The sequence below is a fragment of the Antechinus flavipes genome, chromosome 1 (assembly GCF_016432865.1).
Source record: "Antechinus flavipes isolate AdamAnt ecotype Samford, QLD, Australia chromosome 1, AdamAnt_v2, whole genome shotgun sequence".
NCBI lineage: Eukaryota > Metazoa > Chordata > Mammalia > Dasyuromorphia > Dasyuridae > Antechinus > Antechinus flavipes.
The window spans coordinates 466,955,564-466,969,255 of record NC_067398.1 but is presented as its reverse complement, the minus strand read 5'-3'; the positions used below and the strand labels follow the sequence as shown (position 1 = coordinate 466,969,255).

The following is a 13,692-nucleotide window of genomic DNA, read 5'->3' as shown; positions in this document are numbered from 1 at the left end:
TGAAATTCTACTCTTAAATTTCAGTTCCATTGTCATGTCCTCCGTGAAGCCTAAGGGACTACTAGGTGCCACAATGGATACAGTGCCAAGCTTAGAATCAGAAAGAGTCATCTTTCTGAGCTTACTTAGCTGTGACCCTGGGCAAGTATTTAACCCAATTTGCCTCAGTTTTCTCATCTGTTAAATTAACTAGAGAAGAAAATGGAAAAACACTTCAGTATCATGGCCAAGAAAACCCCAGTAGGACCATGAAGTATTGGATATGATAAAATGACTGAACAACTATGAAACCTGAAGTCCTCTTAGTTTGCAAATACATCCTTCTTCACAAAATTTTCTATTACTTTTTGTCAGGACTTCGCCAGTGCCCTTAGTGCCTTGTACTCATTTGTGTTATCTCAACCCTTATTAGATTGTGTTCTTTTTTCATCTTTTTTATTTCTCCTAGTGTTTAATTTGATTGGCATATACAATAGGCACTTAATGTGAATTGAATTACATTGCTGACTGTGAAGTGAACTTGTGTACTTTCTGCTGTGATCTACTTTATTTTCTTTGTTAATGTTTTCTTAAACTACAGGTATAGTTGTCTTTATAGGGCCAAAAGAAATCCCACAAAATGGAATCTAAGAGAACTCTAAAATTCTATTGTACATGGGGAAGTGCACACACACACACACACACACATACATACATGTGTACATGCACACACATGTTATGTCATGATATATAGGTATGGGGAATGCTTAAGGCAAGAAATATTCTCCTCCCAGAGATGGCAATTTTTAAAAACAGAAAAAATACATACGTGTGTATGCATGTAGCCATCTGCATGTGTGTGTACATGTATGTGTATTGACACATTTGTATATATGCATATTTTTTTTGCTTTTAAAAATTGTCATCACCAGGAAAAAAAGTTTCATAGAATACTTCTTGCCTTGCTCACTTTCCACACCCTATATAAAGTATGCAGATCATAAATATAATCCTTGCATCCTGTTCCTTATTTTTATTTATAAGCTCTTCTATTTCAGTTTCACTCCTCTATGTTTAAGTACATGCTCATTTTATTTTTATAGCAACTTGCAATAAATCTGTGAATACAAACCATAAACCTAAATTATAATACAAAGGTGCAAATAATATTGCAGGTGAAGGTTGTAAACAGTCAGTTGCTAGGAAGACAGTGCATGTATTTAAAGCCTCCTGAAGCCAGTTTTGTTCCATGCTTTTAATTCCTTTGGTTTGGAAGGGATTTGGTAGTACCATAATTTTAACTTCTTTTCATAAACACAGCCTTTGCTTTGACGCTGTCTCACTCCTTCCCTGCTTCACATTTTCCAGGCATTTCCTGCCAAGCCACATTTACTCTTTCTCATAGACAAGTCTTGCCAACTATCTCCTGGTTTCCCTTACAGTGAGCCCCTTCAGGCAAGCATCTAATAGCTCTTTGGATCTCCCTTTTCTTTGAACTGTGATGAGCAGAACAGTCTCCAGAGTTCTATGACCTGGGAATCTGGCAAAACCTTCCTTATACAATAAATCAAACTGACAACAAATTACTAGCTCTTATTTGGTCCAGTCTGATCTCAAATGCACATTGACTTTGGGAAATTCTTATTTAATTGCAGTCTTCCCATTGTTTATTTGTTCCAGAACATAAATAATAAATTTTTTCTATGATAACAAACACACATATGTTAACATATAATAAACATGTGTATGTGATTTCATATAATTGGTCCTTTTATGGGTATGGGGAAGTCGAGGTGTGGAAACTTTCTTCACAGATGATTATTAGCAATTTTTCTTTAAGTCAATATTGGAAAATTGCCTGGGAATCGTTATTGTTGTTGTTTAGTGTATTGGTCTTGTCTTACTCTTTGTGATCCCACTTGGGGTTTTTTTTAACCAAAGGTACTGAAGTGGTTTGCCATTTCCTTCTCCAATTCATTTTGCAGATAAGGAAACTGAGGCAAGCAGGTTAAGCGACTTGCCCAAATTTGCACAGTTACTAAAGTGAAGCTGAATTTGAATTCATATCCTGTCTCCATGATTCACTTGATTCACTGTGCTACTTTGAACTGAACCAATGATATTCCAACCTCCAGGCTAGCTCTCTATCCATTATGCCACTAAATCATGTAACATCTCAATGGAAATAATATTTGGAACTGGATGTTCTGCCAAACCTAAAATCCTCCCTACACTCTAGGCTGCTCATGAACTGGACATTTTGGAAGGTTTGCATTTGTATAGTACTTTATCATTTACAAAAAGACTTTCACATATTCTGTCTCATTTGATCAGCAATCAAGTGAGATAAACAGGGATCTGATTTCTTCCCATTGGGTAGAGGAAGAAACTGACATTTAAAGAGGTTAAATGATTTGTATAAAGTTTCCTGCTTCAAGGAAAAAACTGCTTCTGATACTTATTACAGAATATTAGGCTCTGGGAAAACTTGGATTTACAAGGAAATACTTGTCTATGCAAATAGAGGCAAATTATTAATGTCACTGGTCCTTGATTTTTGTTTTTTCTTTTTATTATCAAAAACAGAAACAATATCTAGAATATCTACCTCATAGGTTATTGTAAGGCTTAAATGAGATGATGAATCATAATTGAACATTCCATGATGTGCATTGAAGCCCAAAGTAGGAGGTTTTTGCTATTTATACACTAAGATCCCCAGAACTGTGGATTACTGAGCGTTCAGGAAGTATTCATATTTTTGCTACTCAAATTACAGTATATGAAAGAGAGATGGCAGTCATGTATCCACAAACATTTTTCCTCAAGGTCAAGCAGATTCTGAGTCCATTCCTTTTTTTAAAAGAGAAGATACTTGGGACATTTCCATTCCTTTAATGTGAAAGTAGATAATTTATCAGTGAATACTCCCTCATCATTATATATATGCCTTAATAGCCTCCTGATTTCCTCTTCAACTCAAAGAAGAGATTTTAGATTCTTGGTTAGGAATACATTATTTCATTGTATTTACTCAAGAAAGCTTCCTGTAAGAAGCAGATTCATTGGTGGTTTTTGAACTAAAGGTGGTAAGATGATGGAGAAATGAAGGTTATTGCAAAACCAATGTGGGACAAAGAGGGTGAATAGGAATCAAGCAGAGTAATAAAACAGCAGCATTTTTATGCCAATGACACTAAAGTTGATGACCTGAAGCAATTCTCTGTTTAAATTCTCAGGGAGCAGCATGATAAAAAAGAAAGATTATAGATTTGGAAATTTGAGGATCTTAGTCTAAGTCTTACCTCTGACTACTTTGTGACCTTGAGAATATTCTTGAACCTCAGTTTCCTCAAGTTTAAAATAAGGGCATTGGCTTAGGTGACCTATGAAGTCCTTTTTTTAGTTCTAGATCTATGATCTAAAAGTAGCAAGTGGCAAACAATAATGAATAGTATGGCATACAGAAGCTAATATACATGTGTCTGTATGTATGTACATTCGTGTGTGTGAGTATATACACACATATAGAGACAAAAACAAAGGATATATGTACTTTTATCTATTGATTGTCAGTACATATGAATTCAAGTTTCATAGGTCTGGCTCCTTTACTAAACAGTCTCTGGCCCAATATTATCCACTATGCTTTCTCCTTTTGTTTCATTCTTCACTTGGAGCTAGCCCTATTCATCACCCCTCCTTAAACTGCTTCTTCCTTTAATCTTAAATCTTTTCCTGCCTTTAGGCTTTTTTTTTTTTTTTTTTTTTTTTTTTGCTGCCTGTCTACTATGTGCCCTTGTCTCTGCCAGTCTTAAGAAAACTTCACTTAACCCTGATAACCTCTCAAGAAGGACATATTGTTATATTGTTCTCTCTTTCTTTTAATAGCTAACCCTGCAGGGCAATATTTGTCACTTAGAGACTCCATTTCTTCATATGTAACTTGCTTCTTGATCCCTTGCAACCTGACTTTTGAATTCACCACTCCAATGAAACTGCCATATCCAAGGTTACCAATAATCCTGTAGTAGCTAAGTCCATTCACCTTTTCTTAGTTCTCATCATTCTTGGACTTTCTGTAGAGACTTTCACTATTTTGATCACATGTTCCCCCTCTTTCTGGATACTCTTTCCTTCTTCAGCTTTATGACAATACTTTCTCTTCATTTTCCTGACAATGCACTCCATATTTTGTATTCTTTGGAAAATTATAATTTATGTCCCACTTCCCTATATATGATAAGACTTTTTCTTGAGCCCTCTTCCTTTTCTAGGCTATCTCTCCTTGTTGATCATGTTCAGTTCCTGTGGTTTCCCATATTCTGCAAATTATTTTCATATCTACATACTCATCTCTCAACTTTTGCTTGAGCCTGCAGTGCTGTATCAATCACCAATTTCGTGGTCAACATCTCCACTGGGATATGCCACAGAAATATCAAATTCAACATATCCAAAACAGAGTTTGTAATATTTTTCTTTATGTTCACCCCTCTCCTTAACTTCCTTTTTTTTGCCCTTTTCAGACACTGAGGTTTTCAAACTTTAGTCATGATCAACTCTTCATTCTCTGTCCAATTATTTATAAAATTGTGTTGATTCTACATGTACAAAATTTCTCTTGAATTTCTTCCTTTTTTCCTCTATTTGCATTCATATAATTTTAGTTCAAGTAAGCCTCCATCACTATATACTAGCAAAATAATCGATCTCTCTAATTCTAGACTCTCCCTGATTTAATCCATTCTTTACACAGAAACCAAATTGATATTCTTAAAGCAAAGGGCTAATCATGTCATTTCCTTGGTCAAGAATCCTCACTTTCTACCTTTTGCTTCTAGGATGGAATATAAACTCTTTACTTTGGTATTCAAATTCATCAACAGTCTTTCCAGACTTATTTCACATTATTCCTCCTTAACTCTCTTTCCTCCCAGCCAAACTGTTTTATTTGTTATATCTTTGCACATCTATCTCTCAAATTTGTCATGATCTCCCTCCTCATTTGTCTCTTTTAGAATGCATAGCTTTCTTCTGTAGTGAGCTCATATTCAAACTCCTACAGGAAAGATATCCTAATTTCTGTATAAATGTCACAAGAGGAAGCAGAATCAGAAAGTAGGAAGGTGATTATAGCTGTATCAAAAGCTGAAAAGGGATCAAAGTGAAAAAAGGGAACTTTTAGCAGATCATTTATCATCATATAAATAAAAAACAACTATTTAAATCAATTGGTGGAGTTGAGAATCAGATTGCAAATCATTGAATAGAGAGTGAATAGTGAGGAAGTGGAAGTGTCAAATACAAATCATTGTTGTAAAGTGGTATAGCAATAATATCACGGGTAATTAACATTGCATACATGAACTGAATTTAGCAAGCCATATAAAGAAATGAAGAAGAGGAAGAACCTTTCTCAACTATGGCTGGGATGAGGGAATAATGGAATTTTTAATTAATAAAGTGATAAGATCATAAGATAGAGAGTTTAGGCCACATGATTTAAAAAATCTTTCTCAAGAATAAAACCATTTGTTAAAAAATTAGAAGAGAAAAATACAATGGGGAAATATTAGAATCTTATATCATTGACAAAAATATGATATCTAAATCATCCAAGGAATTGGCACAAATATATAAATACAATATATGCACATATATAAGAATACATATATATATATATCATACCAAAATTCACTACATAATAAATCAAAGTATACAAATGAAGTTTTTTTAAATATTAATATTTATTTTTAAAATTACATTTGTTTGCCAATATACCCTATTTTTAGTCAAATACACATAAATAGATGAATAGAGAGATATGTATAGATACATATATCTAGAAAAGGAAACAAGCATTTCAGGAAATTGATCAAGACATCAATTAATTCCAAAATATAAAATACTCTAGTTTTATAGCTCATTTCCCTTCATGAAAAGAAGCGAGGGTGGTATCTTCTCTAATCACTTTTTCTGGGTCAAAATTAAATGATTGCACAAATTCAGTTTTGATTTTGTTCTTGTCTTTCTTTTTCATTTATTTTTTTGCAATTATATTTTTTTCTTGATTCTTTTTGCTTCATTTTTCATTAATTTAGGTCTTCATATGCTTCTCTATTTACATCACATTCATGATTTAGAAAACTTAAGATAAATGTTAACATTTTGCACTTCTTTCTAAAACTCTTTGTTCATGTCCTATGACAATTTACCTGTTGAAGGCTTTGATAGTTTTCGAAAAAAATTGTAAACTATAAATGACCATGTGAAAATATGCTTTAAATTACTACTCATAAGAGCAATATATATCCAATGTTTTACCTCACAGTAAATAAATTATCAAAGATGGCAAAATAGAGTATCAATCAGTTTTTTTAAGGGATATAGAAAAATAGGCATTCTAATATGGTTTTTAGAACTGCAAAGTATCCCAATGGTTTTGGATATGACTTTGTTGTTTTTTTTAGAAAAGTGATTAAACTGTCCATGTCCTTTCAGGCAACAATGCTACACAAATCCATATGGAAAAATATTATATATATATATATATATATATATATATATATATATATATATTATATATATATATGTTACATATATATATATGGTGTTACATATATATATATGGTGTTACATATATATATGTTACATATATATATATAATGTTACATATATATATGGTGTTGGAGGTTATGTATATACACACATATATGTATACTGATAGAGTAAAATAAGCAGAAGAATGAATCATGAGTGAGAAGAATAAATATAATACCTACAAACAATATAAATGAAAAGATCAAAGGTAATAACTTTGAGAAAAGGAGATGAAGGGAGCTGATTCTTATTTTTATTAATCTCCCTTTCTTTAGAGCCATTATGCATCTATAATTCATGTCACACAATTTATCATTTAATTATAATCTATTTTCTGTGTATACTAATTTGTTTATTATGTATTTTAACCTTGTCTTCCCAATCGAATCTAAAGCTTTTGACATAAGAACCATATTTTATGCTTCTATTTTTCCCAAAACATCCCTTATATATTATACATGTTATATATGTAAATATATATACATATAGGCAAACATTAAATACTTGTTTAGCTAATGGAAGAATTAAGATTGAATCAAGAGAGGAAACATTTTTAATCAAGTGAGTGAAAAATAAAGTGATGAAAATATTCTCCCAGGTCTGTTACATGTAAGTTTCTTGGGAATGAGCAGCATGTGAAAGTGGGGCAGCCAAATAGGAAGTTGATGATATATTTTATATAAACATGAATTAGACTGATTGTGGAAAGGTAAGGAAGAAGCAGAATCCAATGGAAGAGATTCCAAATTAGAAGTCAGAGGAAATGGGTTTGAATCCCGATTTTGCTAACTTAACTATGTAACTCTCAGCATCCTATAAGTCTCAGTTTTTCACATTTGTGAAAATAAAGGGAGTTGGACTAGATAGTCTGAGTTTCTTTCCTACATCTGTGTCTTTGGTTCTAGGAATGGAAAGAAAGAAGGAAACTCAAAGAAACAATGGGATTTTAAAATTTAAGTGGATTAGGGGCCACAGTAAATGGTTAGAAGAAAATGACAAATTTGGGGAGGTAAAATAATATGGAAGACAATGGCACCATTAACAGTTACATAAAAATTCAGAAGAGCAGTCAGGATATGAGGAAATAGTCCAACCTTAAAGATGTTGACTATTTACTTAAGGGTAACTAGGTATTGCAGTAGACAAAATGTAAGATTTGGAGCAAAAAAAGATCTGAGTTTCTATTCAGTCTCTGATACTAACTTCTCTCAGCTTCAGTTTTATCACCTATAAAAGGGGCATAAGAGCTTCAACCTCCTAAATATGTTGTCAGGATTAAATGAGATATTGTTAAAGTGTTAAGCACAGTACCAGGCACATAGTAGATACTTTATGAATCTTTCCTTAATAAATTCTTCCACTCCATTTTTCTTTCTTTTTCTTTTTCCCCTTTGCTTTTCCCTTCCCCTTCCCTCACTTTATCCTCTTCCTTTTCCTCTACTCCTTTTCCTTTCTCCCTTTCTTTTTTTTCTTCCTCCATTTAGCTTTGTTTTTTTAAACCTAAGTCACTCTTAACTCTACATCTATAAAATGACTAGGTAGACTAGGTCAACTTTAAAGCCCTTCCCTTCTAGTTCTAAGTCCTTTCCAGCTCAAAAACACTATCTTGGTCAGTCTTCAGTTATGATATCCTAGCCAAAAATTGTTATAACAAAACTATTAACAAGTACCTCCATAGATAAACATTCCAAGACCATTAACTCAACTTTAAAGGGGCATAATTTTATTGCTAAGGTCAAAGATGGATGGGAAATTTTAAAAGTACTGCTACTTTGAGAAAATCCTACATTAAATTTAAACATTTACTTGAATAAAATTAGGTGTCTCATTTCTTAGCTTGGAATATTGTAGTTCCCCCAAGAATAACAAAATTGCTCTTACCATTTTATGATTAAGTTGGTTAAAAAATAACAACAAGTGTTGACGTAGGTAATGATGCTTTTCTGCACTCATATAAGTCAAAACAGCTTTCATTTCAAGGAAGAAAATTTTGGCGAGCATTAAATGCACAATAATGCTTGTGTTTGAAAATAGGAATTAAAAGAGGTCTTTGAAGGGATGCTTAAATGCTTAAATGCACATTTATTTCTGAATACAGATTAGTTCAGTGAAGAAATGTTTCTTGTTACTTGGACAAATACAAAAGTAATTTAAATTTTTTTTACATGTTTACCTAATGGTTTGTGGTGGATTTTTTTTTTTAATTCAATAAGCAGGTTAAGAAAAAAAAAATTAATGAGGAAATTTAGTATGAAGAATTTATGTTTAAGTTGACAGAGAAGAAATTATTATAACATCTACTCTACATTTATGGCCCAATTTCTCTCCTTTCAGTTCTCCATTTCTGTGCTAAACTGCTGTCTCCATGTGCACTAGATACCTCTAAACACTTTATTACATCACTAATCTGACAATGTCTTATGACTAGAGTTACTGAAGCATTAAGGGAATAAAATTCAATTCTTCCTTTGACTCCAGGAAGGCACATTTAAATCACCTCAGTTCTAAATCACCTCAGTTCAGGGACTCAGAAGAGACTTCCTTCCCTCTACTTCTGCTCCAGCATCATTGTGAGGCAACCAGTTGTCTAAAAGAACACCCTATCCCTTCTCTCCCCTTATTAATACACACCCTAACCATGTTTCTAGTTGTGTTGTGTGCCATTCTACACATAGTTCTACTCTTTGTCTACTATTTCTGTCTAATGTCTTTAAAAGGTAGGAGATCTCACCTATGGTAGAATAGGTACATTTCTAGAATCTCTAGACAGTACTGTAGTGACATCTAAGCAGTCTTGGAAATACATAAGAGGGATAGACATTGCCAAAATTACTGCTGTGCAATTCTCATATATTACCATGCTAGATCTTTCCTCCTTTTCTCTGGTCTCCTTCCCAGCATAATAAAGAGAAAGAGACAGAGACAAAGATAGAAACAAAGAGACATACAGAAAGAGATAGACGAAGACAAAGATGGGGGGGGGGCGAGGGGGAGGAAGGGAAGGAGGGAAAATTATATAGATATAATTGCACATTAATTCATATTAAAATTCATCATAAAATTACATAAAACAAATACCTGACATCTATTTATATAACATTTTTCAGATTTACAAAACCCTTTACAAATATTATCTCATTGTAGCTTCATAACAGCTCTGGGGAAGACACTGAACTTATTTCCATTTTTTAGGTGGTGAAAGTGATGCACAGAGGTATTAAAAGTTTTGTCCATAGTTACCTCACTTTCAAGGACGTAGTTGTGATGCAAACACAGATTCTGCTGATTTCAAATCTAGCATTGTCCACTATACAAGGCTTCTTAAACTTTTCCCATTTATGATACCTTTTCACCTGAGAAATTTTTAAGTGACCATGGGTATGTGTGTGTGTGTAAATATATAATATATATATATATATATATAAATTTACAATAAGTCAAAATTTCCAGCACTCAGATACAGTTATAAGACCCCATATGGAATCACAAACCACAGTTTAAACGGAGTTAGGCACTATGCAATACCTTTGCCTCTTAAAAAATGAATGTATTCCCACAGAGATTCATATTTTAATCTGGCTAACAAAGGCTGGAAATTGTTACTTACCACTTAGGAGAAAATTTTGGTGTGTTGAAAGGCGACGGATTTATTTTCTTTTTCTGTAAAATAAGAACATCTTAGAAACACATTGTAAGATCCATTTATTTCTGGATGTTGATAAGTCATTACAGTAATTTCACATTGTATATTGTATCAGGTTTGCAATGTGTTTGCTCCATGCAAAACTTGTAAACATTTAGTGTACATACAAAATTATCCCAGTTTTACACATGACGAAACTTATTTTGAGAGTTACAAGAAAGAGAGAATAAGTGACAGTTTTTTTTTTTTTTTTTTTTAAATATTAGGGCATTCTTAGATTTAGGAGTGGGAGGTTCTTTGGGGATCATTAATTCCAGTTCCCTCAGGCGAGAAAGCTGACTTGTTTAACAGACTTGTTGCCCTTTCTATCACTTTAACTGACTTGCTCATAAGTTAACCACTTTCTTAGTGTCTAACGAGAAATTCAAACCCAGCTTTCCCAATTATTTATAGAACTTCATCCCTAAAACCATACTCTTGCCAATGAACAGCAATATGAAAGGATGTTGAGAGAATAGCTTGTCAAACACATAGAGGTTATTACTTTAAAATCAAGAATGTGAAGTGTCAAGATATGATGAAACTTTAAAAGGCTTCAGAAAACAGATCATGAATATCTATACTGAGTTATTTATGAGACCATTGAAGCTAAATGCAGTGAGTCAGCTAAAGCTCTGAATGTGGAATCAGGAAAATTCATTTTCATGAGTTCAAATCCAAATCAGTACAATAGCTGTGTGATTCTGAACAAGTCACTTCATCTTATTTGCCAATGTTTTTTCAGTTGTAAAATAAACTGGAGAAGGAAATGGCAAATCATTTCAGAATTTCTGTGAAGTGATTGACCACTGTCCAGCAGGTAGTTTAACTCCTTCCCATTTTCCCCACTTTGGAGTTACTAATATTAAGTTAAATTTCCTGGAGAAATAAGGTTTCTTTTGATAAATAAAATGTATCGAGTTCCAGCTATTCCTTGTTTTTCTGTAGGAATGAGCCACTCTCATTGCTCCTATCCTCTAAATCATCATCTGAGTATAGTGTTCTTATTATTTGAAATTTCCTTAAATGACCAAAGCATTTTGCACAGATTTTGAGAAGCAAATATCAACATTTTTTTTTTTTTTTGTATTTTTTTAGGTGACTTGGGAAAACCTAAAGGAAAGTTTACATGGTTAACTTCTTCTTTGTAAAGAACTTAGGCAGTCCCTAAAGGGAGAGATCTTAATTTTCCCCTCTGATTCTTCACTATTTCAAATTGTTGGATCAGATCTTTATCATTCTAATTATTCCTGAGAGGATGATGAACTCTATCTATGAAATATGATTATTAGAAGAGAATATTGAGAGGAAATCATCCAGTTTCCTTCTCTACTTAGCCAAATTCATACCTTCTAAATAAGGACAAACCAATCTTTCCCTGAGATCGGGTGTAGTATCCACTATTTTCTAAATTTCACAAATAAGCAATTAACTGAGAAAGGATAATTTCATATCTAAGCTTATAATGTGTTAAATATCATATTGGAATAAAAGGGATCAGATTAGGAATTATCTTTTTATTAGTATAAGAAACTCTGAGATGAAGATATTCTCTATAAAAACAGACTGAAAGGCAAGATCACCAGTGCAATGATACAAGCCCTGGAGTTAAGACTCCCTAAATTCAAATCCAGCTTCAGACACTTAACACTTACTAGTTGTGTGAATCTGAGAAAGTTTACTTAACCCTAATTGCCTAATTAACACACACACACACACACACACACACACACACATAAACAAAAAACAAAAACCCACCAGGTTCACCCCTCCTTTGCAAGTTAGAGAATTGCTTAAAGAAATTAAATAACTTTGTCCAGGTGTGAACTGCCAGTATATATTTCAGAGATGGCATTTGAACTCATCTTCCTATCATTCCAAGTCTAGCTTTATTTTCACTGTAACAAGCTGCCTCTTTTATTAGACATAAAATAATGTCAATTTTGCAGAAATTTTACAAGATCAATCTTCCATTAACTGGATGCTTTTCTGTTCCTTTCTTTTATTGAGTTTTTTCATTTTTAGGTTTTGTATACAGAACATTATAGTCCATATGAAGATCTTTCATTGCGCCTATCCCTAAAATCATCTTCTGGGTACAATGTTTTTAGTGTTTAAAGTTTCCTTAAATGACCAAAGCATTTTAGACACATTTTGAGAAGCAAATGTCATCATGGTTTTTTGTTCATTTTGAGTGATTTGGGAAAACCTGAAGGACAGTGTCCTTTGTAATAGATTCTCTTGTGGCATAAAAGACATCCATATTACTACTTACCTCAAGTAAAATCTTTCTGTATTATCTTTTTTTTCCCCACTGCAGAATATATGAGGTACATTTGCTCTACAGAAGGTTGGAAAGTTCCAAGTCAGAAGGATTTCCATAAAATTTTCACAACAAAGATAGAAAATGCCCGGTGGAATCTAAAACACAGCATATAGAAAACCTCCTGAAGATGCACCCTTCTTTCTTCCCATCATTCTACTCTGTAACACGTTAGCCCAAAAGAAATTTAGATAATTAAATAAAAGGAAGGTTCCAGGCTGTAATTTCATACTCTGCAAATAGAAAGACAAATGTATACACTCTCAAATATTCTATAAAACAATCCACAGTGTAAAGCATAAGCCAAGTCATATAGCCTCCTGAGTCAACATTTCCTTATAACATCATGAATAAAGTTCAACTAGACTTAATGTGATATAATCTCTAAGAATACTAATCTTGGAAATCAGGAAGATCTGAATTCAAGTTTTCCTTCTCCCTTTCACACAAGTTGTGTGAAATTGGGCAACTGTCTTAAGCTTTTGGGGACAAGACTATTTTCTAAGGTTTCACTCTACTATGTCATTTAGTGATTTCATCAGTTCTCATGGATTCAATTATCATGTCTATGCAGACTTATCTAGTCCTACTTTCTCCTTTCACCTTCAATCTTGTATTTTCAACTACCTATTGGATATCTCAAAATGATTGCCACATACACATTATAAGCTCAATATATACAAAATTGAACTCATTTTCTCTCTCCAATTTCCCCAAACTGTCCTCACAACTACCTAGACTCACAACTCAGATGTTAACTTTAATTCATCAAATCTTTCACTTCCAATATCTAAATCTGTTTCCAAGTTCTGTTTATTCTACTCCCCCAAAATTTCATACATACTCTATCCTCTTTTCTTCTCTGATACAGTGACTACTATATCACACCTGAAATAAGGTGATTTCAAATATGTCCTTATCTCCCCTCAGTTATAAAAGTAATCTTCCTAAAATTCTGGTCTAAATATGTCACACACCACTAAACAACAAATTTCCTCTCGCTTCAAGTATCAATTATGAAACTCTGTCTGAGGTTGAAAGACCTCTTATGATCTTCCTACCTTCCCCCCTCATCTTTTCCAATCCTCTTTTTACCTTACACTCC

General features: G+C 33.1%; 1 protein-coding gene across 2 annotated transcripts in view; it reads left to right on the top strand.

Annotated features, from left to right (window-relative positions):
* Positions 1-12,811, top strand: part of LOC127543843 (uncharacterized) — a 148,287-nt gene extending 135,476 nt beyond the window's left edge. For both annotated transcript variants that reach the window (XM_051970166.1, XM_051970165.1), the window contains exon 7: positions 12,585-12,811. In XM_051970166.1, coding sequence (XP_051826126.1) covers positions 12,585-12,703 — 119 coding nt within the window. In that variant the 3' untranslated portion in view covers positions 12,704-12,811. The remainder of the gene's footprint in view (positions 1-12,584) is intronic.
* The last annotated feature ends 881 nt before the right edge of the window (positions 12,812-13,692 follow it).